The 27,496-nt window shown below is 40.0% G+C and overlaps 1 protein-coding gene across 1 annotated transcript in view; it reads left to right on the forward strand.

The window, feature by feature from the left end:
* focad (focadhesin) overlaps positions 1 to 27,496 on the forward strand; it is a 43,097-nt gene that overhangs the window by 352 nt on the left and 15,249 nt on the right. Inside the window, exons 2-25 of the mRNA XM_029454454.1 lie at positions 3,925 to 3,996; positions 5,569 to 5,643; positions 6,687 to 6,841; positions 8,967 to 9,065; positions 13,436 to 13,537; positions 13,818 to 14,043; positions 15,106 to 15,324; positions 15,457 to 15,544; positions 17,061 to 17,254; positions 17,498 to 17,758; positions 19,362 to 19,466; positions 19,665 to 19,766; positions 20,389 to 20,516; positions 20,851 to 20,977; positions 21,056 to 21,190; positions 21,883 to 21,933; positions 22,503 to 22,586; positions 23,015 to 23,153; positions 23,346 to 23,534; positions 23,942 to 24,063; positions 24,164 to 24,256; positions 25,477 to 25,565; positions 27,074 to 27,115; positions 27,250 to 27,358. Coding sequence (XP_029310314.1) covers positions 3,940 to 3,996; positions 5,569 to 5,643; positions 6,687 to 6,841; positions 8,967 to 9,065; positions 13,436 to 13,537; positions 13,818 to 14,043; positions 15,106 to 15,324; positions 15,457 to 15,544; positions 17,061 to 17,254; positions 17,498 to 17,758; positions 19,362 to 19,466; positions 19,665 to 19,766; positions 20,389 to 20,516; positions 20,851 to 20,977; positions 21,056 to 21,190; positions 21,883 to 21,933; positions 22,503 to 22,586; positions 23,015 to 23,153; positions 23,346 to 23,534; positions 23,942 to 24,063; positions 24,164 to 24,256; positions 25,477 to 25,565; positions 27,074 to 27,115; positions 27,250 to 27,358 — 2,991 coding nt within the window. The 5' untranslated portion in view covers positions 3,925 to 3,939. The remainder of the gene's footprint in view (positions 1 to 3,924; positions 3,997 to 5,568; positions 5,644 to 6,686; positions 6,842 to 8,966; positions 9,066 to 13,435; positions 13,538 to 13,817; positions 14,044 to 15,105; positions 15,325 to 15,456; positions 15,545 to 17,060; positions 17,255 to 17,497; positions 17,759 to 19,361; positions 19,467 to 19,664; positions 19,767 to 20,388; positions 20,517 to 20,850; positions 20,978 to 21,055; positions 21,191 to 21,882; positions 21,934 to 22,502; positions 22,587 to 23,014; positions 23,154 to 23,345; positions 23,535 to 23,941; positions 24,064 to 24,163; positions 24,257 to 25,476; positions 25,566 to 27,073; positions 27,116 to 27,249; positions 27,359 to 27,496) is intronic.

Raw genomic sequence — 27,496 nt, forward strand, 5'->3', positions numbered from 1 at the left:
AATGACTAATTATGTTCTTGTCAAACAAAGGTTTGTGTTATAGTTATCTTACGTGGTTATGTATGTACGTCACGTAGCCAGCATCAGACCAGGACTAGCTTTAGAGAACGCGCCACAATAAACCCCATTGAAAAATCTGTCAACTTTATTTTCACAAACTTATTAGCAAAAGATAGTAACACACACAACGCTACTGAGAGCGTTTTCTGACAGTGCAGAAAGCATCCTTTAATTCGGCACAAATGTAATCTACCAAACTGCATGCTTTGAACAACAACCACTAATTTGCTGCCAAAGTATACTACCGTGAGCTCCAGCTGCATCACTCAGTTGATGTAACACCTGCTGGATTGTATTGGAAAGTGTAATATACAGTATATAATATTGAGTAATGTTTCATAAAATGGGAAAGCAAGATAGCATAAAATAGACATGATAGTGAATGGGGTGATGTTGCTGTTTATCACAACAGCAGTAATCTATATTATACTTTATATTATGCTTGAGTATAACAGCTATACCTATCATAGTTAGTTTGGTCAGAATATCATCTAAGGTTTTGCATAGTTTATGTTTTTGCTGGGTTAGTAATGTACATTCTCACGTGGCCATGTTGGATGTCCACAGCTCTTTTAAAAACTTTTCCATTTTAAAACTTGTTTATCAATACTATTGCCACAGAAGGCTAGATGTTTTTGTTGCTCAGAACGTCTACAGCGTTAACAATCCATTGATAGCTAGGGCTGAAACTAACGATTCTTTTCATAATCGATTAATCTGCCGATTATTTAATCAATTTCTCAATTAATCGTTTGGTTAATACAATGTTATTTTCTTCCGAGACGGGGATATCCAATTTCAGTAGAGGTGAGAAAGACACCTCGGTGTACCAGTCCGGTCCAGTGCTTAGCTAAGTATAACACCAGTTTGAAAATGTTTACACCGGACCAATCCTAATTGTTTTTTTTTTTTTTTTTTTAAGTCCACTGATGGTCAACCAATAATTGCAGCTTCATCATTCCGATTGTTTTCCGATTATCGTGCCGATCAATTATTGATCCGATTATCCGATTATTCCGAGACCACGTGAATACAGCACAAATGCCCTAACTCGCAATGTTAACGAAAGGGAACAAATATGTGTGTATCCGTCACATAATTTGAATACGCTCCAAAGTATAATGGGTTCTTCCTTGGCCCATGCTACACTCTTCCACCAAGTTTCATGAAAATCGGGCTAGTAGCTTTTCCGTAAACCTGCTGACAGACAAACAGACCAACCGAGCCGAAAGCATAACCTTGTGAGTGGAGGTAATGACCACTTCAACAAACATGATTGCATGATAAAACCACCTTTTGGAAAATGTATTTGATGTGTGTTTTGTAGGAGGCGGGGTTTATGGCCTATACTGCAAACAGCCACCAGGTTGATATTTTGATGGAGATATTTTGGCTTAAATTCTCAGGAGCTGTCATGTCATGTCGTCCATCTTATAGTTATATATACAATCTATAGTATCAGATCACATGCTCATAAAAAGATTGCTTCACAGCATTACTAGTGGTCAGAAACTCAACAGAGTGGCTTTAATTTATCAGGTTAAAAAATATTGTTCTCTCCTTCCCTCTTAATTTTGTTTGTGGCTCTTATAAAAAAGCCCATCAAAATCCCACGTGCTTGTCCGTCATGTGCGGTTTGCAGCAGTGAGTGTTGCACAGTAAAGCCTCAGTGGTGTAATTTCTAAAGCACTGTTGGCTCAACTCTGTTCATGCATTGTCCTCCCTTCTATTGCTAATGCAGACCTAGCAGTACAGGCCAGCCTATATTGTTTTTGCTGTAAGGTACATATGCTGAAGAAATCACTAGAACTGTTTGGTGTACAAACTTTTTTTTCTTTTAGGTTTAGCTGACCATTGACAGTCTTGTTTTGTTAATTTCTTTTTTTAAATGGCACTATTGGCAGTCTTTAAATGAGTGAAGTAGCCAGCTACTTCGAAATTATTGCCTTCCCCTTAACTATGGCAAGTGATGACTGAGTTCTTCTTATTAGTTTCACTGAAAAAAAAACTTCTACCACCCACATCCTTGTCAAAACTCCTCCAACTCTATGCTAAAGAATGCAAGACATACAAGTAGTGACATGTCGATATTTCACGATAAGCAGCCACGTTGTCTACAAACATCAATAAATAAGCACTTGACAAAGTTCAGTGTCAGTTTGGAGTATAGTTGTTTAGTAGCAGGTGCTGCTGACTTACCTGTCTATGTGGCCATGAAGCTGAAAGGCAGTGGGAGCCAGTGTAGAGTGTACAGGCGCAGGGTGGTGGACAGTACAGCAAAGCAGACTGGCTTATCAGTTAGATAACAGCAGGGGGGTTGGGTTGGGTATCTGTGTTTAGGGAGGGGGTAGTGGGGTTAGGCTACATGAGGCTCGTATTCCCATGTGTTTATATTGTAATGTTAAACCAATATATCGGTTTACTGATTACTGACGGAATAGAGACTAAAATGTTTCCAGTTAGTACTAAAAACTCTTTTGTATGCTTTTTTCTTACTTGAAATTATTGATGATATATATTTTTTTGATACAGTACGGGAGAAACATTAAAGAAATGGTTCCACATTTTGTTAAATTCACTTTCTTGTTGAGAGTGAGATGAGAAGATTGATATCAACCTCATGCCTCATGTCTGTGTTACTGAGTTGTTGCCGGTAGCCGATTAGCTTATCTTATATTAGCATGAAGACTGGAAACAGCGAACCTCGCACAGTCCAAAAATACACCAACCAACATCTCTTAAACTCACTGATTAACACTTTGTATCTTGTTTGTTCGATCTGTACGCAAACAGAAATGTAAAAACTACAGTTAGTGGTTTTAGGTGTTTTTGTCAGTTACCAGTCCAATGCTAAGAATGGCTAGGAAAGCAAATATATAACTATTCCTTTAAAGCATTTCTGGTATATGCAAGGACAGCATTACATTACAGTTCATTTAGCTGACGCTTTTGTCCAAAGCGACGTACAAACATATTATATTACAACAATACTATACTAAACTTTAAGAAGTGTATATTTTTCAATCAACAAAAGAAGATAACATTCTCAAGCGCTAAATGTTGTCTAACGACACGCTTTGCCTTAATAAACTCGTCTAGATTACAGAACTAGTCTTCATAAATTGGCTAAATGTGATTTGAAATATTAATTTAAATTAGATCTATCTGGTTAAATAACCCGCTATTCATATTGTTATTGGTTTTTTTAGCTAGCTACTTGCATATTTTACCAGCATTTGGCTAGTAAATGGTGCTAATTTTGTGCCCTGCCATAAAATATATTCAGTGCCAATTTTTAATACTAGTTTTTGATAGTCAGCAGCAGACATATTTCAGTGAGTACAACCTATAACCTATAAGTAAACCAATAAAGGGTAACCTGCTTTGGGCTGGTGAGCAGCTGTGGTGCATGCCGCAGACAGCTGGTGGTCAGCACCTGTATGGCATATTGTCAGGCCCCAATGAGACAACCGGAGATGGGGAACTCGTCTGCTTAGCAACCTGTGAGTGAGTGGGGTGGTCTACTGATAACTCATGAATAATTTAATGAAAATGATGTCATGGCCACAGGCCAATAATTTGATAACACATGGCCGGGATCAGCTTTCGAAGGGTCGTTGCTGAATACCTCCATGCAGTGCTTCTCCCTGGAATGTTTGCCCCATTAATACTATGAAGCAACAGGTGGCTGCATCACTTAGCTTTTGTTTAAAAAGGCTGACTTCAACACCACCGATATGTGATATTCTAGAGTTCAATAGAAGGGTAGCACCAAGCCCCCTTGGGATTCTAACACTGGTTACTGTCATAAGTTTTGTTAAAGTTTTGTTAAATTATTCTAATGGAGTTTCCTTCTGCTCCCAGGCATGACCGGCAACTATGATGGAGAGTTTGAAGATACGTTTTGATTTCCCCAGCCCCGTCATACAAGCACAGGTAAGCTACTGACTAATTGTCTGTCTCAACGGTTATGTGAGAGTGAATAATTTCTTCCCATCTTCTGTGGTCCACATCAAGTTTTTTTCCTCATTCCCATTTCTACTCCTGGGACTTTTGTCGTTTCTAATCCCTGCCTCGTTTGGATAACTCGACGTAGTAGTAGCTAGCGGGTAGGGGTATGGATCCAATATCTGGTTCCATTCTCAAGTTGGTTAGTTGATAAAAAATATTAAAATGTGTTAAGCTCAAAGTTTGGTTTATCTCTCATTGAATCTTGTGTATCTCTGTTTTATTGGAAAAGAGCAATCTACAATATTTTCAGGAAATTTTGTTAATTAGCAAATATATAATCAGATTTTGACTGAGTTCTAGAAAAGCGCTATAGAAATTAAATTATTATTACTGTTTAAGTATATTAGAGCCTTAGTTTAAGTTTAGATAAATTGAAAATCTTTAATAATGGGTTCAAAGGGATTCCGGGTTTGTTAAAGGAGTTGAGAGGACTCCAGCCTAGTTTAGCATAAAGGCTGTAAGCAGGGGGAAGCAGCTAGCTTGACTCTGTCCAAAGTAAAAAGAATACACCTCCCAACACCTCTAAAGCTCACTGATTTACACCTTGTATCTCAATTTCTGTACACAGTTTGTGGTTTTAGGAGGAGTTATGTGTTGGGTCTATTTCTTGGTGAACAATAGTCCATCCACCCTTCAGTTCTGTGCAGCAGAATAGTCTATAGCACGGCTTCTCACATATGTTCATTGACCACAGTTTTGCCTTTTTACAGGCATGATGGTACCAGGCCTGCCAACATCACTGTGAAAATAAGACTTAGAAATAGCACACAGTCAGACATATTTCCAGACAACTAAAACCATAAACTGTCGTAATATATTTCTGTTTGTGTACAAGTTAAACAAATGAGAAACAACATGTTAATCAGTGAGCTTTAGAGCTGTTGGTAGTTGTATTTCTTAACTTTGGACAGAGCCAGGCTAGCTGTTTCCCACTGCTTCCAGTGTTTGTGCTAAGCTAGGCTAACCTCATCCTGACTCCAGCTTTGGACTTAAAATACAAATAAGAGATTGATATCAATCGTTTCATTTCACTCTGAGGAAGAAAGCAAATAAATTGACTTCCAAGAATGCTGAACTATCACTGTGATGAATAGATAAGTTAATAAGTTAACTGTAGTTTGTTCCATTACAAAACAGTGGTCAGCATAGATTCAGAGTGACCAGTTTTCATGACAGAAAAAATCAATTGGATCTACCCTTCTAATGTCAGGAAAAGTGTCTGGTCATTTGTGTAATGAAGAAATAACTCCTCGAGTCACGTCCTTGGTTGCCCACCAGTAAACTGTGAAATAAATATAGTAAACCATTGAACTAGGCAGAGGCAGGTTTGTCATGTAAGCCAATCAGTAAGCTAGGATAGTAGTTCCAACCAATGCAGGACAACAACGTAGGTACTCACCAAACCAGCATAAGGTAGGACAACCAACAGAAAGATCTTGTTAAAAGACAGTGCCTTATTTAAATCAAAAAAGTACAAGCCTGCTTTTTGTTTTCCAGACGGTGAGAAATCTTGTTGCTGCTGTGCTGAAGGAGAAGGGGCCAAATGGACAAATCACACAGTCCTCCACCCAGGTGAGTTACTTATCAAAATATTGTTTTTTTTTGTGGCTTAACGGCCCCATTAAATAGCTTTCTTTTAACAAGATATTTGGGCATGACTTTACACTGTAAGGGTTCATTGGAAGTTGAAAGAAAGGTGACTATTTGATTGGATAGGTTGGATGTGTCAGAAACATTTTGATTGTTTCGTTGGCTGGAGTTGATGCCTACAGGACACACTGCATTTTGTTTTCCACAGTTACTTCAGTTCTTCGGCCGTCCGCCATTTCTGCTACTGGGGATAGTATTTGCAAAGAACTTACATTGATACTCTTTGGTAACTGGGGATAGCTACTGATAGCTACCGGGGAAAACAAAAGCGCTATCCTCCTTCTGATACAGTTGCGCAATGGTTGAAGCACTTCCTTTGTGCTGTAAATAAAGCCTTCATATTCCCGGGAGTTTGTACCTTCTGGCAGAATTGCATAGTGAAAGCAAGGCTAATAGGGAACCAATATAAACACAATCTACATTTACTTCATAATGATAATTTAAAGCAAAAAACGTGTCTATTGCCACTTTATAGTATGTCTATGTCATTTGGCCTTTGACAACAGAATGTTTTGCCGCACGAGTCACTTGCTTGAAACAAGAACCAAGCTGTTAAAAATGAAATGTTTCCTAATCTGAATATGGACTGGAAAGTATGAAGGACATCAAATTCTGTTCCTTCTTTATCCTCCGGGAACAGCTCTGGCCAATTTGACATAGTGGCCAAACTGTTATTAAAACTTCTGGGTCCGTCACATGATGCCATTGGTCATTGGAAAGAGCTCGAGACCGAGCGTTTGGGAGTTGGGGTTAAAGAAAATGCTAGTGCGCTTGCTCTATGGGCCCATTGACGTGGAAGATCCGGGTAATTAACGGGGTCCTGCTTCCAATGCTGTTTCCAGTTTTCTTTAAACATCCATGGTCCACACAGTCATCTTCTGCTTTTGGAGAGTCCTGTTTTAATGTATTTTTAAGCTAAATCTGGATCAAAATCTAAAGTTGTGTGTGTTGTTGCTGTGTATTAGGGTCCAGCGTTGGAAAGTCTTTGGCAGCAGAGCTGCAGTGACTGCGCTCTGTTGCGTTCATCCTGCTGCGATGCCGTGGTGCTGCTGGTGGACCAAGGCCACGCAGACCTGCACTACATACTCAACAGAGTCCTCAATCTCCTGCCCTCTGCCAGGTACACAAGCATCGTGCCTACAAGCAAACTCGGTGTGCTGGGTTCATCAAGAGCCTTATCTGTTTTAAAGGACTACACAGGTTAAAGTTTGGATTTGACCTATTTTGTATTTTTTGCCATTCTTGTACCTGATTTACTTAAAGTTTAATTCCAGTTTATTACAACTTTAACTTAGTTCTGAGGCATGCCTCAAGATAAGTGGTCTCTCCATGTGTTCCCTGTGTTTCTTGATAAGATAAGAAACATAAGCAGCCAGCCGATTTGATTTGTATTACCAAATCAGAATTATCCTTGAAGTTGAACCTCAAGAAAAATAAAACTTTGTTTTGCTATCCTTCACAGATGAGGCAGTGCTTTCGTAGACATCTACTGTGGTCTTCTGAAAATGCATTAACATTCAAATATGCCCTCACTTAGCACTTGCTCATATTCCCATTAAATTCGTTTTTATAAAAATTCTAGTTTTTCCGTAGATGCATTCAAAGGTGTGTGATCACTTGGTGTGGTTTCTAAATATACCATTGTTAAAAAGCACTTTTTTGTCAACTTTTAAAAAAACAAGCTTGACAGGAACAAGCAATAGTTTCACTTCAGTAACAAAAACTAAAGATCAACCTTTTCTCCTTGACAAAACGAGAGTTAACTAAAATGACATTTGGAGATAAAACAATAAAAAACATTTTTTAAATGAACATGTGAACTTTTGATCATATGGCTAAATTATCTGACCAAATGAACACTGGCAAACCACCCCACAGTACATAGTGCACTTGTATTTTACGTGTACAGTAGGTAACACAGCACCTCGATGCAGAAGCATAATTCAGCTTTCAGTAATAGGACACTTCCACATTGTCCTTGAACCCTCTGCTGACCTGGATCTATTAATTCTTTCCATGTACCAACCATCAGAGCAAAGGGATCAGTCTAACTGCAAAGTGACCTTTTCTGTTCAACATCTTAGATGGAAAATGTTGAGTCAGCCTTTTAAATGACCTTTTTTCCAATATTTGGTGGGACAAAAATACTTCCCCTTAATCCTTTTGACATGCCAAAATAATGGATGTACAGTATATCCGCACTTATCGATATGTTTATATGAACAATACATTCAACGTTACTGTTTTGGATTTATTCTCAACGCTCTCGTCATCCTTTTTTCCAGCGGCTGCTGTTATCGAGGAAGAATCTCTGATAAACCCCATTGTACAGTATCTGCTCAGCACCAAACAGCAGACAGACACAGTTAGAGGCTAGCTGGTGAAACAGTTAGGGAGTGTCTCTCTCTCTCTCTCTCTCTCTCTCTCTCTCTCTCTGTCTGTCTGTCTGTCTGTCTGTCTGTCTGTCTGTCTGTCTCTCTCTCTGTCTCTCTCTCTGTCTCTCTCTCTCTCTCTCTCTCTCTCTCTCTCTCTCTCTCTCTCTCTCTCTCTCTCTCTCTCTCTCTCTCTCTCTCTCTCTCTCTCTCTCTCTCTCTCTCTCTCTCTCTCTCTCTCTCTCTCTCGACCACACACTGAGATACTCCTGAGAGATCCTACCTCTACTCTTAAACCACCATGCTTCCATTCAAACATTTTTATGTGAGTTATCTAATTAAAAAAGAGGGATGTGAGTGACGATTCCAGTATAACTTTACCCAGAGCTGTCAAACACACTGCTGCATCCGTAGGGGAGATTCTCCACTTTAAATCAAGAGACTCGTTATTGGCACCTCTCTGTCATCACGTTGCTTGCCAAGCAACAAATACGTTCTCATGTGAGCTGAAACCGAACAACCTGTCCAACAGCATTAAGATCTAGATAGCCAAGCTCTCTTTTTCCATTTTCTTTCTCCCCCCTCTGACATTGGAACCTCTTACTCAGGTAGACACTTTACGTACCCAGGGGATGAATTAGCACCTAATTCATTGGTTTAGATTTCCCTTGGTTGTGGATTCCAACGATTATGCAAAAAGATTTCTCAATAATCGCGATCAGGCGATTATGTAATAATTGCGACAGGCGAAGACGAATCAACTGATATTGATCTTCTCATCTCACTCTCAGAAAAGAAGATTTACAATTTTCCTCCTTTTTGAGTGTTTGTTGATCTTCTCTGTGTTCTGTGTTTGGCTTGAACTGTGAACAGAAATGTCCAGGGGCTGATAAAGGTCATTGGACGGCTGCTACAGATGCAGGCGGACCAGAGAGACGGAGAAGCACACTTCACCTGTCCTTACTCCATCAGGTCAGTCTTGGCTTGGGTAGTGTCTTTGTGTGTTGTCTGGTAAAAAAAATAAAAGAATATCGATTTCCTACATCAATGTTTATAACTATTGTGTAACACATAATGCTACCTCCTAAGTTTGCATTTATGTTCTCTGGTCACACCAAGAAATAACGGATTATGAGTCTTATTAGTCGAGACTGCAACTGGATTACATGCGTCACAAATAAGGACATGCAGACAGAAACGTGTGGTTGTTACGTTTCCGTTGTTTCACTTTCACAAGAAAAAAACAACAGACAGCTTGAACTCCCTTTTCACTTTTTGACGTATCAGGGAAATTCTGCACACACTTGCATATTACCATGGTGACCAATTTTCTTAAATAAAGGCTATGCTTCACACATACTGTATATGGGAAATTGCTAACTTGACAGTTGACATTTAAAGATGACTTTAACAGCAGTTTAGCTTTAGAATCAATCACATATTTACTATCACACAGTCCTATAGTTGGTGTGCTTCGTTTTCACACTAGAAGCAAACCACACCACAATTTGAACAAGACCCACATTTTCACGTGGTCTCAGCCAGAGTTCGATACACAGCTTTCACTCCAGCCCAAACAGACCAAAGCTATTAAATCACAAATTGTCATTTTTACTTCTTTCTCTTTACGTACAGATTTGACAAATGAGGTACATCTTGTTAATCGGTGATCTTGAGAGGTGTTGGTAGCTGTGCTTCTGAGACGGAACCAGGCTAGTTAGTGACATGTTACAGTAGGAAACACACAGGTGTAAATAATCAAATGAATAATGGTTGAATTCCATTGAGCTGCTTCAGTTTCAGGGTGTTCTTGGTATTGTTCGTGCTGGCTCACTGTCATGGCTTAACGGGGACACTTGAAAAGAACCATCATTATTTTATCCATTATTCTTTATAAAATCACAAAAATCAAGGAAGTTGCTTTGAACAATATTTTAACCAGTGGAAATATGGGTCTAACTTACTTGTATGCTTGTGTTACTGCTTTTGATTAGAGAACGGTCTTGTTGTTTGTGGTACAGGTCAGTCTAACTCCTCCTCCTCCTCCTCCTCCTCTTCCTCCTCTAGCACCTCTGCCAAGATCCTGGGGCCTCCTTAATCAGTTACAGCGGGGTAATAAAAAGACTGTGCTGCTTTGTCTTTTTTTCATTTCCTTCATGTTACCCTTCCTCCCTCCTGCTCTCCATATTCCTCTCTCTACCTCCTCACCTCCTCCTTTTTTTGCACTCACTCCCTCTTAACCTCTCTTTCTTCACATCTCTATCCCTTCTTTCTTTTCCTCTACGGTCTTCTCCCTTTTTCCCATTGTCCTTTTTCTTTCTCATTCTGTCTTCATCGCTGTCTCTGCTGTCTGCGTCTGTCTGGCAGCCTGTACCTCCCTGGTGGGAAGATGAATGTGTTGTGGGCAGCAGGGTGGCGCCGTTGGCCTGGCAGTCTGGCCCTCCATTGGTCTTTGGGCCTGGCACTGCTGGGTAACTGTTAATGCTGCAGGATTAATGGAGGATGCACACTGGTGCCCATTGTTGACCGTCTGCTCGCCACTGCCCTGTGCAATCTGCCACTGAGACTCTGAGCCACTTCAGCCCCCAGCAGGATCAGGGAAGGTTCAGGGCTCTGTCCGCCACACCACCTCATTTCTCATGTGATGTTAGTCTGGCGGTAAAGTGAAGTCTATCCTGAGTGTTCCCTGCGGGCTTTCCCACATACTCAATGCATCTGGCCTGCCTGCTCAGGTACAGGGACATAGTATTTAGCAAATATATGTTGTAATATGAGTCTGTATTACTATTAAATTGTGGACTGATGTGGGAAGTTAGTGCGGCTGAACAATTGATCAGAATTGAATCGAAATCGCGATAGGGACTAGTGCAATATCAAAATATTTTTCAAAATGCAATTCTGAATTGGAGCTGCAACGATAAGTCTACTAAGCAGTTAGTTGATCGACAGAAAAAAAGTATTTTGGTAATCAATTAATCGTCTAATTTCTAAAATGTCAGAAAGTTTGGAGATGACCTGCATTTCTGTTTGATATCATATTGTGAGACAAGACATTTAACAACATTTCATTGGACTTTGAGAAACTGGGATGGATATTTTTTGATTAATCGAGAAAATATACGGCAGATTAATCAAAAATCATTAGTTGCAACATTAATCTGAATGAAGTATTGTGATGCTGCAGAGATGTCCCCGCTTACAAATCATATTCTACAGAATTAATGCCTCATGCAGAAGTGCATAATAATCTGTGAAAAAATGAGATTCCTCTTGCTCCTCATTATGGCATTTGCAAGATACCAGTGCCCGAAGGAAAAGAACCAATCAGAGCAGAGGAGTCTCTAAAGCAGTGTCAATCATGTCTTGTGAATTATCACATCATTATAATCAAGATTATGTTACTGCATTGCCTATTTTCTCGCCTCAAATATTTCCAGAAACACATTTTAGCGTACTGTTTATCTGTAAAATGAGAACGTTTGTGACCAGTCCGCCGTATTGAAAACTGGAGAAATAGGCAACGCAGTAACAGAATCTTCATTCGTATTTGATAATTAATCTGGACTGTGTCACAACCCCCTCCAGAGGTTTTGGTTTTAACCTGCAGACATCCCCAGGAAGCTGAGCATGACAGCAGACCAGACGGATCTTACCTGGCCCATTTGTCTGCCAGCACTCTGATTCAGCGGTGAACTTGGAGTTGAAGTAAAAGGAGGAAGGGCTCTGCCTTGACTTCCTGCCACTTCCTTTGTGTGGCAGCTGAAAAGTAGGGAGCGGTGTGAGAGGCTGATGGATGGGAGCTGTATTGAACTTGAAGGTTTGGAGACAGCCACAGGGAACCTAAGGAGGGGGGACAGAGATGGTCAGACAGATTACACTGTGTGAGGAGTGGGAAGAAGAAGGAGGAGGAGGAGGGGCGGGGATTCAGCCACTGAATAGTCCATGTCTGGGTCACACTGCAGACATGCACGGACATGCTCAGTCATCGAACTTCCTTCCTACACTTAAATATGTGATTGATGGAAGGCATTGGTTAAGTGGACCTGATGGTGGTGTCCACCCAACACACACAATCCTGTTGTGTTAACCTTTGGCCTGTCTGTGGGCTGGAATCTTAAAGATACACAGAGGCTTCACCTTGGATTTGACCCCAGTGTTTTGTCTGGATGTTAATGGGTTTGCAAATCCAAGAGTAATGGAGGCTGTGTGTTGTTGACACTCACAGGCAGGACAGGTGGAGGGCGGGAACTTGGCAATGTCGAGAAACTTTAGGTTTCTCTGCGCCGCTAAAGATCAATTGTAAGTGGAAGAAGCTTGTGTTTCTGTATTTCCAACAAATCCAAGGCTAGAGCAGATAAGCTTGTATATGGACGGTATTTAGCATTTCTTTGACTAAAGCATCAAACAGTGTTTCTATAAACCATAAAGTTTATTTTCAGACGTGGAGGCATTTCAGATTTGACCTCTTGGATTCAACTGAGGGCTAACAAATTTCAGACTTTCAAATTAAAAAAATATATTTTTACTTTTTAGCAGGCAGCAAGGCTGCGAACATCAATTATCTTTTATTTTTACGTTCTTATTCCACATTTTGCTAACTCTGTTTTAATAAAGTAAAACATATGGGGTAACTCCCCACACACACACACACACACACATATGTAATTTGACTCTGTTTCACGGTAGAAGTGCAGCTCAACTCTATTACAGTGAATCCTGCAGTTGTGGAAGATGGGAAACTCTGACCAATCAGAGCAGACTATTCTTCAGAAGGGGGGGCAAAACAAAACGGGTGCTAAAACAGAGCAGTTCAGAAAGAGAGTGGAAACAGGTGTCGTAGCAATATAAGTAATGTTTTTTTTAACATTAAAGCTTGTAAACATGTTCTAGTAGAACCAAAAAAGCAAATCTGAAATTGAAAATGGGCATCATATGTCTCCTTTAATCATATGCTACAACATGCAAAGCACAGGAAAAAAAACTCATAGATCCGTTATGAAGAACACTTTGGAAAATAGTCTCAAACTGCAGGATTAACAGGACGATGAGGCAACCAAAAAAGAGGTAGAAGTTACCAGTCCAGACCCTGTAATAGATGTTACCTTCTTAAATATCTTCTACGCTAGTAATATCTTCTACAGTATGTCAACATCTACCAGACAGATTGGCACCAAATTGTGAAATGTCTCAACATCTTGGTTGGATTGCCATGGTCTTTGGTATGCAGCTTCATGTTCCCCACGGGATGACTAGACATGACTTTGGTGATTCCTTACCGTTTCATCTAGTAACATCTGTATCATATCTGTGACGTCACTTTGCTCTGTCCCGGTGTTTCGCAGGAGCAGCCCTCACCCATACATCACTGTACTAGAGAACCGAGTGGACTGCTGGCCAGCTCTGCTGCTGGAGATTGATGACTTCATTCGGCAGGCTGCTGAGAGGTTAGCATGGCTGCCACAGAGGCCTGAACGCTCCATCCAAACACCCCCTCTGTCAATGCATGAATTTAAAGCCATCTGTGGCGAGCAAACTATCCCAAATAACTCATCACACCACCGTCAGCTGTTATTATGCATTTTTTTGACAAATACATACAGACACACCACGGCACATACAGTATGACTCGTTTTCTTTTTCACACTTGGTATCTAACTGTACCTTGGAAGGGCATATTGTCATTGGCCAACACTAAGTAGTGTCTCTGGATTGTATTTTTTGCAGAAATGAACCAGCCTACATCACCATGCTGGCCCCCTTCCTGCGGTACCTGTACTGTGAACCTCAGAGGCAATCCCAGCACGCACTCCTGCGCCACAGTCTCCTCAGGGTGCTGCTGCCCATACAGCCAGGAGCTGGATCAGACCTCCAGAACAAGGACCAGGAACTGACCTCTCCGGTGTCTGACAGCCTGCTGCACTGCCTCTGTCAGCTGGTGCCACACATGCAGGTGACACACTGATGAAACTTTGGTATTGTTTTTTTGTTTGAGGTCATTGTAATAAAAATGTGTGAGTGCAAAAACATCAACACATCTTTAAATCATGTCTTGCAATGGGATGTCTCTGCCCACGGGAATTGATGCATTGAATTTAAAGTGTGACTATAAAATAACAAATGAAAAGTTGGAATGTAAAAGCAGTTAAAGGGATATTCTGTTGTTTTTGAAATTGGTCCAGTGTTTAGCAAGAGTGTTCCAGCCAGCAGCTGTTAAACGGGCTTCAATGTAATCTTATGGAACAATTTCACACCTTCATTTTACGTCCACTAAAAGTGCCACTGACATTAACAGATTGTTATTGTTAAGTGTGTGAAACATTATGGACAGGACTTTCAAAGTCTTGTTCTGAAATCTTGCATCGTATCCACATTGTCGATATCAACTAAATATTCAGACATGAAATTTGAAATCTTTTGGAAAACACTTGAGCTACGCTTTCTGTACTCCAACACAACAAACTACAACAACACCGGCACTCCTCTCTCCAACCTTTTCTGCTTTTTAGTATTCTTCCACTCACTTTCAGTCAGGTCACCTCATGATGATGATTAAAGAACTGGCTCGAGATAATCCTGGGAAAAGAAGGGACATTATATAGTCAAATGTATTCTTTTCACCTCCCTAGCCTTTTTTAATTTAGTGAGTAAAGAAAGTAATAATAAGTCAGATTTTGCTAATCAGGAAAAAGAATCTGTCCTCCCCTTCAAGCCTCTGTGTAGGATTTTAACATTTCCAAATGTGGCGCTCCTAGAGGATGTGTGTATATATATGATATATATATTAAAAAGAAAAAAAGACAGCCTGGCAAACAGCAGTCACCTTTTTATATGAACAAATCTTATGCCAACATTATCTTATTCTTAATCTTTGGGCAAAAATATCCACTCAAGTGGCGGTTTTGTTTCACATAGGTTCAGATAGGTTAAATGAATTTTTCAACCATATTTTGTGAAGGTAATGTGGTAAAAATCAAAGCATTAAGAGGTGTTGGTGCCCTCTCTGCGTTGACAGGTGGACAGTGTGGAGGCGGTGCTGGAGCTGTGCGGATTCGTAGACGCTCTGCTTCAGGGTCTCGTCCCGGCGTCGGAGGAGGAGGAGGAGCGCTGGAGGACTGAGAGAGCCGAGCTGCTTCTGCAGCTGCTCTGTGCCTGCCAATGCTGCCTCAAGTTAAATGGAAACTGCCGACCTCTTCTCAACTTATTACAGAAGCTCCTGCCTGTCTGTCAACAGGTGACACAGCAACGCTTATGAACCATTAAAACTGAAGATTTTTTATTTTCTCTAAACCAGATCACTATGTACTAGTACATTATGTGTGTCAACGTTATGTGTGCTGTGGGTTACCTTTATTGTTATCTGTAGGAGCTGCCATTGGACGAGCTGTTGTTGGGCGTGGCCCTGCTCCTGCTAGAAGTCCCTGCATCCCAGCAGACCAGCTTGCTCAGTCTGGGTAAAAAAACATTTGAATTATTATTATTATTATTATTATTATGCAGCTAAGGGTGAAACATTCAGTACTCGACACGTGGTCTTAAAGTCTAAACTTTATTTTGGCAAATTATTATTAAATATCCTTATATCTGCATGACTGGGAATTATCACAGACAGCATTACAGTATGGCAAAGTATAAGGGCTACTGCTCTATACTGTATAATTATCTGTACTATCTGTACTGAATACATTCTAAATAAAGAAATATTTCCAGATGTTAATTGTAATACTCAGGTGAGAGCAGTCTGTATATGCCAAGTGATGGATGTAGCTGACCTGGCGATATAGGTCAGCCCTTTATAACCACAGATCTAATTTGATTTTTGCTCATAATCACTAATCTTATCTGTCCTGTAACAGTGAATCTCAATATGATATGGATACTTTGTCTACATTAGAAGAAGAAGTCTGCAATGTTGAGGTGTATTTAAAAAATTAAAAAATCTGTTTCATCAGCATCTATTGCATCTTCTCTTTTTCGAGAAACCCCCTTTAACCTCAGACAGACGCATCGCATTACTTTCACTTTTTTTGTCAAATTTGTAGCATTTCCACTTTTATGTAAAAAATTTTAATTTGTGCTTAAGAAATTAGACAGAAACACAGCTTGAGTAAGTTCTCCGGGGTTATTAAGTATCCAGTAACCCACAGAGACGATTCATCTTGGGATCAGAGTGAGACCTGTAGCATGACTCACTTGGTAAAACACTGAAGCTCCAAAGCTGGCATGTTCAAAATCTTGAAATTCAACGTGAGATTCTGGCTTCCAAATGACATGATTCAAGGAAAAAGACCAAAGACGCTCATCTTTTTAAAGTATTATCTTTAAATAATCAACCCATGTCTCTCCAATACCTACACATTAACTAATTCTATTGATCTTATGCATTTATATGGTCCTATAATTCTCCTACACAGGAACTGTACTGTAACTGTAATTTCTTATGAAGGGTTCCTGAAAACGACTATGCAATTTGGTGCTACTGTTATAGGAGGAAAAATGGAGGCAGTATTCAGTGGACAACATGTTATCTGAACAGGCAAACATGTAGAATGTGTCCACAGTCAAAGCATACAAGTCAATACATTTCAAATATAAAGTTTGCAACGATAAATCATATGCATTTAGGTTCAAATAGAGCTCAAAAAGTTCCTTTTTAAAATACTCAAATAATTGCATTAGTACATTTCTGAACTGTCTCAGAACATTGTTTCTATTTTCCTTATAATTTGTGCCAGAATACATTTTTCCACGTAGGAAATCGTTAAGAAATCACAGGACCTAAAAAAAAAAAAGGAAATGTGGTAAATGAAGTGTGATTAATTCATACGTTATAAATTATAGTTGAAGCTGTCATATTCCTTCCGAGCTGCATCATTTCCCAAGATGGCATTGTTTAAGCCCCCGACTCTCGCCTGCTTTATACTTTTTCGTGTGATTCATTTTGTTCTCCTCTCCCTCTCAAAAACACAGCTCTGAGTTTAGTCCCTGAACAGACTGAGCTGTCGCCCTGGTTGAGTCCAGTCCTGGTTCTTCCTGTGCTGCAGCTCCTGTCCTGCTCCGGCCTCACTGAGGCTCTGGCTGACCAGCGTACGCACAGACTCAACCAGGATTTGGCCCACAGTCTGCTCCGCAGGATCAGCAGGGAGACGGATGAACCCCGACAGGTAATACCGATGCTGCTTCTCAAAGATTTAGTAATAGTAAGTAATAGTTGTGTAGGGAATGAAAACTAAAGTTTGAGACAGAAGAACAAAGCCTGGCTCCTTTCGCAAAGGGTAGAATTTCCCTTTTAACTGTTTCTACTTTTTCAGTTGATGATTAGTTTATATATTTATGTGTTGAATCAGACTTTTAGCATCGAACATGTTTCAGCAAGTAACAAACAAACGTCATTCTTCGTCTCTCAGTCTGGTCCACCATTGGCACTTCCTCTCAGTTCCTGGTACAACGAGCTCAGTGTGGCCCTATCCACACTGCGCAAAGTGACAGATAATCCGGCAGTGGCAGCCGATTGGCTGCTGTCGGTCATCTCGGCCCTGTCCTCCAGCCAGAACCAGCTCTGCTCCCTCACCCTCATCGTGACCCATCTCATCATCACGGGTCGAGAAGACGTCTGCCAGCTGGCTCTGAATGCATGCCAGGCCATCGCTGCAGCCGACCCCTGCCAGGTAGATAATCCACAATGCACGAGACTCTCTTTCTCTTCAGTTTGTTAAAACTGAAACATTTACAGTCCCTTTTCTTTTCATGCCAAAAGAAGACTTTTCCATAGAAGTGGCTTTCATTTGTGAAGCCAGATTTGGTAACAGTTTTTATTATCATGGCATTTCATGAGAATTTATCTTCAATCATAATAATTAGTTACAACACTACATGAACATGGGCGTACATTTACCAAAGAACAAGACAGACAGATGTTTTAAATCTTTTCTTAGTATTTTTTGTGAAGTTGCATAATTCCAGTGCTCATTACTAAAAAGGATTACCTGTACTCTAATGCCTCATATGTAAAGAAATGAAGAAAACCAGTTTTTAACTATCATTTACAGTTTGTTTCACTTGTTTTATTTTTTATTTTATTCTGTTAAGCTACAGTCAATGAAACATGACACTTCCTGCATATTTTTCCCTACTGGTAATACTAATGACACTGGTAAAATTGGTTAAGTAATGATTACTTGTCGTATTTATGCATCTTTTGGACCTAATGTATCATTGGCGTTGACTCTTTGTAATTTATTCTTCCCTTCCTGCCTTCAGCTTCTGGATGTTCTGCAATTGTAATAAGAGAGAGGTTTAAACTGACAGACTTAACAGACCCCCTGGGACTGTAAATGGAGTCACAAGCTCCAGAAGATGATGTGAAATATCACATGGTGTTATTGGCTGCTCATTACCCGGGCTCGTTAGATGCCTCGGAGTATTCCCCTGCTGGTCTAATTGCTCCCAGAGTGTCACTTGTGCCAGTGGTTTGATACGTTTGTCGAACGTTATTGCCATATTTGAATCCATCTGACTTCCATCCTCACGGTTTCGCATCACACTAACAAACGGAACGGTTGCAGGTTTTGAGTATTTCCTTGTTACAAGAGATGGTGGCGCAGAGGAACATTTATTTATCCATAATTATTTATTGGAATAATATGGTATTGATTGAAGTTTATGGTTTAGGGTCAACACCAGACCTTTCAGGGATTACATTTGAAGGAAAAACTCCCATTTCCTTCTTCTTCGCCGCTCTCTCTTCTTCACAAGCAGGTGAAGGGGTTGCTATGCAACAGCCAAGGTGCAGGGGCAGCAGTAAGTGCTTTATGTTAATTAAAGGGTGTTACAATGCAGAGCATGTTGACTACATGCGTCCAAGGACCCTGACTCGTTTTGTATTTTTGACCTCAGCACTAAGGGAACGATCCACTGTTAACTTTGCATTGTTCTTCATTCCACACTCTAACTATCCATGAAGCTTTCATAGAATGGAAATGAGCCGGGACTCCATGACCATGTTGAGGACATTGTTTTGTTTTTACAGGGACGGCACATGTTTTTCTCTGCATCCCACACACTATTATTGTTCAATAAGCTTATAGTTATCTGTCATTCCCAACATCTGGAATATCTGCGTGACCTCCTTCTCCTGGTGCGGTTAAGACTCCTCTGAAACACAGAAAGGAAAGGAAGAAGAAACACTTTTTACTCCCCAGTCCTAGAAGAAGGAAAAAGAAAAATGTGGACTGTTAAGTTTCCTTCATTCAACCTGACGTGTGTCTGCAGGTCCCTTCACTTATTCCCGTTCTGTTGTACAAACTGGGGAAGGAAAAGAATGCAGTCCTGGCTCACGCTGTGCTGAACTGCCTGCCAAACCTCGGGACTCATAAGGTACAGAGCACCTCTGTTGTTATGACATGAAATACAAACCACTGCCACGATCTTAGAGGATTGTTCTTACTCATTCATATAATGAATATTAAACAAATCTGGTGTTTGTGCAGGGAACTCATTATCATGTCCGTATGCAGGAGGCTTACTTCACTTGACATTAGCCATTAACACGTGCCATGTGCTTTAATGTTTCAGCTGTGTGTCCCCATGGTGCTGCAGACTCTCCACATGCTGGCCAGCGCCCCCAAGCTGAGAGCAATGGCAATGCGCCTCATGGCTGCTCTTTGGAAGAAACAGGTCTGTGATTTAGAAATGGTCATCCTCATATTAAAGGGATAGTTCGGATAGTTTGACTTAAGGTTGTATGAGCTACATATTACAGTCAGTGTATTGGCTACAGTAGATAGCGGTCAGCACGCCCCCAATTTGGAGACGCAGACAGGGGTACGAGCATGGGAGTAAAGCAATGTACTAAATAGACAAGGGGCAGCAGCAAAACATATTTTAGCCACCTAAAGGAATTCCCCTTTTAAAAATAAGTCAATATCAGTTTAAGAGTAAGCTTTATTAAGAATACAGAAACACGGGAGTTGCTGGTCTACAGCTGCCTCAATTGGTTAGTTAGTTTGTGTTATAGTGTGACTTTGGTAAATCCGAACTGACCTTTTTAAAACACCAAAGGCACACTATAATGAAAAACAAACTGATCGAGGCAGCGGTAGACCAGCAACTCCCTTGTTTTTTCGACGTAAAATGACTGATTTTGTCAATGGAGTCTGGTGGCTGGGAAGAGACAGCTGAGATAAAGGCTTCAGTTCGCTGTTGGAAAGGGGTGAAAATCTTATCCCTTTAATATTATTTCCTGTATTGTATTCTTGTCTGCCTCTTGTTCACAACTGACTTTGTTCCTTCCTGTCAGGATCGTATCTACCCTGATCTGCAGCGTCTGCTTAGCCTGCAGGACAGTAGGGTGACGGTGGGGAAGGACGCCCAGTGGGAGCAGATCCTAGCCAGAGCTGCCTGCCTCAGGGACATCTGCAGAGAGAGGTCAGACCACAACATACACTTGACCTGTGTGACGTTTTTTTTGAGAGTGGAATTAGGGTTGAGTTGATTCAATACAATGGGGACTGACAAAGAATTTTGCATAGGTGAAGTCATCCATCTGATGCTTTTTCCTTCCGGTTGTTTAAATTACATTCACATTTGGTAGCCTCAAATATAGGTTTTTTTAGAAGATTGTCATCCATTATGTATCATAACATTGCCTGTGTGTGTGTGTGTGTGTGTGTGTGTGTGTGTGTGTGTGTGTGTGTGTGTGTGTGTGTGTGTGTATGTGTGTGTGTGTGTATGTGTGTGTGTGTGTGTGTGTGTGTGTCAGGCCTTACCAGCATGGAGGTGACATGTTGGCTGCAATTACACTCACTCTGAAACAGTGCACCAGACCAGATATGGCAACCCCTGCTGCTCTCGCCCTGCAAGGACTACAGGAGCTGTGCCGGGCAGAGGTCAGACACACACAGCCAATGTTTGATGCATATACAATTTAATGTAACCACTGAGTGTTACAAGTCCTCTTTCTGCAGGTAGTGGACCTCGTCTCAACATGGAGAAGTCTCGGACCCGAGCTGAGCTGCGACTCCCGTCCACTGATGGTCAAAATCATAGCTGAACTTCTGACTCTGGTTCCCCAGCTCCCTGTCAAGTCAGAAGAATATGAGGTGTCTGGTTTACTTCATGAAAGCTTCAGGGTTTTTTTTGTCTCTTTTGTGGTGCATCCCGAAATTAAGCTACCATGTGTAGAACATTTCTTACTTTGGTTTCCCCTAGTGGTGATATCTAAAAAATAAATATCAAAACAAATTATTAAAACACTTTATAAGATAAATAATCTACACATTGTTTATTAAAAATAAATAATTTACCGTTATTCCTTTTGGTGTCGTAACTCTTTTCTTTTTTCTTCTTTTTTTTCTCTTCATATCTAAAGTATTAAACGGTAAACAAAAGATTTGTGTGTCAGAATCCAGGTGGATGAGCTTTTTTTTCTGGTTTATCATTTGAAATTTAAAATGAAAGATGTAATACCAAATAAGCTTCTGTCTGTCTGTAGCTACAGTCAGAATGTGGTTAGCCTAGCTTAGCACAAAGACACCTTTTTAATGATCACTAACATGTGGAATATGTTACTTTAATATGTACTCAAACTGTAATATATTAGACATGAGACTTGAGATCTTTTCTTCTCACTCTCAGAAAGAAATAAGCATATTTTCCAAAATGTAAATGTGACTATAGCTACAGTATAAAAAAAGAAAAAACATGTTCGGTGTCATTGTTGAATTCTACAAACATAAGCAGCGAGTGTATCTCATTGTTAAGCTCTTTTTATTATTTATCTTTGTTTTCCCAGAAACTGAAGGAGGAGGTGGTCAGCTTCCTCTGGAATTATGCTGTGAGCAAGGTGTGTGTGTGTGTGTGTGTGTGTGTGTGTGTGTGTGTGTGTGTGTGTGTGTGTGTGTGTGTGTGTGTGTGTGTGTGTGTGTGTGTGTGTGTGTGTGTGTGTGTGTGTGTGTGTGTGTGTGTGTGTGTGTGTGTGTGATGGAGGGGGAGGATTTGTGTCAATTTTGAAGCTTTAATTAACCATTTTAAATACTTCCTGTCATAATTATGGTGCAGGAAAAATGTTTCTTACATATAATTTAAGAAACAGAACGGACTGAGTGACACAAATTATCTGCTCAGATTTAGGAAGGCAGATGCTGAACTAAACACCCAGTACATTCTTACAGTTTTATATTAACAATGGATGAAATGACTATACGTTTTGTGAAATCAGCGTATTCAGCTTTACAAAGTCAATGTTTTGCTTTCACTGCCCCAAAAGTCTGCTCAAACTTCAGTCAGATAGCCATCTGTATAAAAACAGCGTCTACATCTCCCACAGTGTGCTTATATTTTAAATGTTGAGTCATCATTGTGTGTACAAAACTATGGGGGAAAGAAACAGTGTCTGTTTGTTTGCTGTAACAGGACCCAGAGGTGGCCAGCTGTGGCTACAGGGCTTTGGCAGATTTTCCTGAAGCGGTCCACACAATAAATCTTCTTCCTGAGGCAGTAAGTGTGCCGCTCCTCTCTAGTCTGTAACTTTACCTTTCACATTGAATACTTTTGTCTTCCAAACAAAACTTATATTAGTGGATATTCCGTCCAAGAATGTAATGCAAATGATTATGTGTGATATGATACGGCTCAGAATAAAGTGAATACTGTAAAACTAACTAAATAATGATGTAAATATTATAAGTAGTTTGTTAAGCTTCAGAATGCCAGGTGTATACTTCAATTAACTGTTCGTAGAATTGTTATGGTCATTTAGATTCTGGTCTATATATATATTATGATTTGACCTGCTAGAGTTTAGACAGTCTGTCAATAGCTCTTCGAAGGTTTCACATCTGTTGATTATAGGTTGTTTGATCATCTGTTTACATCGTCTCGTTGGTTCTGTTGTATCCGCTGCTGCTTCTCTTTCCGCTCTTTAGGCCAGACCAGCTACAAAGCCTCTTGAAAATGAGGAGGATGAAGAAGGGAACGAGAAGGAGGAAGAAGAGCAGGATCTCTCCATCCCAGGTTCATCTTATGTGAAGCTGATGGCTCTCACTCCCGTATCTGTTCTGCCAGGTACATTTATGCTCGCGTTGTGGTCAGGCTTCATAATGGTGGGGGAAAGCCAGTGAGAGATCATGTTGAGGAGTTGGATTTCTGCTACTGTTTATCATAATTGGGTCTCACCTTACAGTTCTGGAAAGTTAAATCGCAGGAGTTCAATCTCACAACTTCTTACAGACTCTCAATTTGTTTTATTCTTCTCAGCCTTCGATCTCTTTTTGACCTCACTGGTGAAGCAGGAGATGCGCCAGATGCCACGTGGGGTATACTTCTCTGCCCTGAGAGGCGGGAACCTGCGTACAGACCAGGGTAAAACAATGGCTGGAATTCCATCATTCATGCTGAAAACCTACGAGAAAAACAAGCAGCCGGGGCTGAAGCCTGGACTAGCAGGTGAGCAAATCCATCCCCTACCTGTGTGAAGCTTAAGATGTTAAGATGTCCACTCTCATCAACCTTGTTTCCAGCAGCAGCAAGCAGCAATTCTCAGTGAGAAAGTTCTGATAAACCCACAGTACACTTCCTGCCGGCACCAACCAGCAGACAGACCCTTTAGAGACTAGCTGGTGAACATCGTGGAGCATTTAGCAGCAAAAGAAACGGAGGCTAAAACATTACAAAGCTTAAATAGCTTATTGAGTGTGTGTGTGTGTGTGTGTGTGTGTGTGTGTGTGTGTGTGTGTGTGTGTGTGTGTGTGTGTGTGTGTGTGTGTGTGTGTGTGTGTGTGTGTGTGTGTGTGTGTGTGTGTGTGTGTGTGTGTGTGTGTGTGTGTGTGTGTGTGTGTGTGTGTGTGTTGTAGCTGGACTGCTGCTCAGTTATGAGCTGCCTGTGCAGACGGACCGCGAAGGCAAACGGCTCGATCGTTTCCTCATAAGCCGCAGCCGCAGCTACCAGCAGACCTTGGCATCCCTCGTTCATGAAGTATGTCTAAACCTTTTCATCTTCTGCCTCTCACTCTTTGGTTTTTAACCACTACCGTTTCACACAGTTAAAACTCCTGCTTGTTGTCTTTAATGCGTAGGTGAACATTCAGCCCTCCGAATGGCACCGTGCTTTGCTCCTGCCCCAGGCCTGGCGAGGTTTCATGAGCCGAGCTTTCCACGCTGTCCTGCAGGTTTGTGCTTCCGGCAACTGATAGATTGGGGACATGTTTATGGAAGAACTGATCGATTCTACGTGTGATTCTAAAGAGGAACATTCTCCAGGCACTGTTCAGTAGAGCAAGGAGAAAAGTTTCTTCTCACAGGGTTTTCATTGCAACTTTCAACCGCACATCATGGTATATATTTATTCAGTTGTCATGTAGATGACTCCTATGTTATCACATGACCTACGTATGGAACGGTAGTCACATGATAACCGGTGGTCATATATAGCCGGGAGACCTTAACTCTAGAAAAAGCCAGTAAGTGGACTATGTGTGAGATTATTTTGTCAAAGCCTGAATTTCTTCCAGACATGGCAACCCTGGCCAGAAACCAGAGCAGTAACATATGTCTCTGACTTCCCTTGTCTCTGACTCAAATTGGTGGGTTTTGGCCAATTGGAAGTTATGTCCCGCCTATTTGTTTTAATGGTTGACAGATTTTACAAAGCAGGACCTGGAAACTCCTTCCATAAAAAAATAACCACGAAAAAGGTTGTTTCCATTAAAGATTTTTACAAATAGGCTACAATCAGGGTGTGACATTTAGGGGCTAAGACACATGCCACATTAACCACAAAGTCCTGATTTGACTTCAGCCAGTGAGCTTCGTTGCAGATTTAAAAGTCCAGTTTAATTTCCACGTTTAGGTTGCACGTTTTCTGTTGAATTGAAAAGGAAAAAGTTAATTTCACATAGTATGGTGTTTTATCAATCGAGTTTTCATTTTGTCAGTAATAATGCATTTTCAAACACGAAAATGTATATAGTTTTTATTTTTAAATGTGTTTTTGTCATAACTCATTCACACAGATATTAGAAAGCTATTTCATTTAAGTATTTGCATCTCTTGCATTCCATATTTAGCATGTCAACATACAGTATAACAAGTAGCCATTACATTACAATTACTGGTGAAGATAATGGGCTCTGTATTATGAAGTAATTACATGAATTCTACTGCAATAACTAATACTATTACATCGTTTTACATGGTTATTTATCCAAATTTCTTTCCCGGTGAAATTTCAATGTTGTGCCATCGTATTGTTCTATAAAAACCCATACCCATACATCTTTCTTTGAGTTTGCCAGAATGGTTAGATGTCCTGCATGGTAAAATTAAATGTGGCCTTCTGTGGTTTTGTATGTGTGTATGTGTGTATGTGTGTATGTGTGTATGTCCTCAGGGTCGACGTGCTGATTTGGAAATACAGCAGAAACAAGGCAAAGAGGAGCCACAAGAGCTACAGTACAAACAACACTGTGCCTGGCTGTGGTGAGAATACACTGCTACCTTTACTGAATATTTACACACAAACACACACATGCAAATACAGTTTACTACTAAAGGGGGTAAGTAGCAGGATGTATTAAAGGGCACATTTACAGGCAATATAAACAACACTTTTATTATCGTATAACCTTATTACTACTTTTCTCTAAACTCAATTTCAGGACATTATTGCTCAGAAAGTCTTTGAAAAAGGTTGCTCAATAACATTAAAAAAATGTACCTAAGATATACATAATCTCAGCACACTGCCCCAGACACTTGCACTTATTGAAAGTACTCAGACGAGCATTGTTCTGTCCATATTTGGCACATTGTTATGGTGACACATGATGTGGACACAACCAATCATCAATGCTCGGCCCTGCCACAAAGTGAATCATAGAGATGTGGAACTTGCTAAATATGAACTTATTGTTCAACATAAAAGTTTTTGGAAGGCATTCTGGGTTTTAAATTTAATGGCATACATGTAATTAAAACCACAGGTTTCAAATGACTTATATTTATTTACTGTGATTGATAAATTGACTCTTGACTTGACATTAGCAAAGGGACCGAGATATAAAACATTTATACTGTATGTTGGCATTTCATGCTATATTTTTCTTCACTACAGTTAGAGTGACATTTCTAACTTTTTCTTTATTCACGATTTCTGAGAATGAGCACAAAATCTAAAAAAAACAACACGTGAATGTACACACTACTTTTTTCAAATGCATCTTTTTTTTATTTTAAATAATGAAATGTACTCATACACATACTGTATACAACAACCTACAAGGTCATTTGTCAAGCTACAAGTTTACATTACACTTTTTCTAGCACTTGGCTCATTTCCAGATGTTTGTGTCCAAGATGCTCTGTATACAAACTCAAATAAATATATAAATTACATAAGTTTATATACATTTTATATATATATAAATTATATATATATATATGCATACTACCATAACATTTAAATTAAAGTAGAAAGGGAGGTGTAGCCATTGAAAGTGACATGTACCAGTTACAATGTTATAAATTACAAGCAATGAATGAACTATTCAGAAATACGCTTCTGTGTTACTATGTTAAAAATATACATACAAAAATATACATATAGAAATTAACTATATTATTTATATATATATATATATATATATATATATATATATATATATATATATATATTTATTATTATTATTATTATTATTATTATTATTATTATTATTATTATTATTATTATTATTATTATTATTATATATAATTGTCATCGTAAATCAAACACACACACACATAAAGAACAAACATCTGCTGTTGCAGCCAGGTGACTGATGCACCAGTCTGAGATGAAAGTGTGTGTTAGTTTGAATGCATGCTGTTGTTCATACATTGTTGCATTAGCAGAAGAAGAATCCTCTTTTTATACCGCGTTTCTCTCTGTGTCTTTCATCCTTTCTTCCTCTTCTCTCCATCTTTTTTTTTTTTCATCTCTTCCCTCTCAGGGCCAGAGATCAGCTGGCAGACGTCATCAAAGCTGCTACAAAGTGAGTCCCCTGCTTTTTAGTTTCACCGGAAACAACATTGTTGAAGGGGATCTGTAGGTTACAACTTGATAGATTGAGTTCAATCAGAAATGTGGCCTTTTGAGTGTCAATACTAACAGCAGTGTGTTCTTCAGGGACAGTCCTGTTGTTCAGGGAAACTCCATCCTGGCTCTGAGCGGCCTGGCTGCTGTCCTGGCTAAATATGAGAGCAACCTGCCTGCTGATACCGACGGCGACCTCGGGGTAAGATACTCAATATGTTAAACAGTATGTTATGTTATATGTAATATGTTTCTTTATCACCGTGTGATTTACTACACAGTGTTTCTGTCATTGTAAAACTTTATAACCTTTGGTTAGCTTCATGAAAGGGCTTTCTGA

The sequence above is a fragment of the Cottoperca gobio genome, chromosome 18 (genome assembly GCF_900634415.1).
Source record: "Cottoperca gobio chromosome 18, fCotGob3.1, whole genome shotgun sequence".
NCBI lineage: Eukaryota > Metazoa > Chordata > Actinopteri > Perciformes > Bovichtidae > Cottoperca > Cottoperca gobio.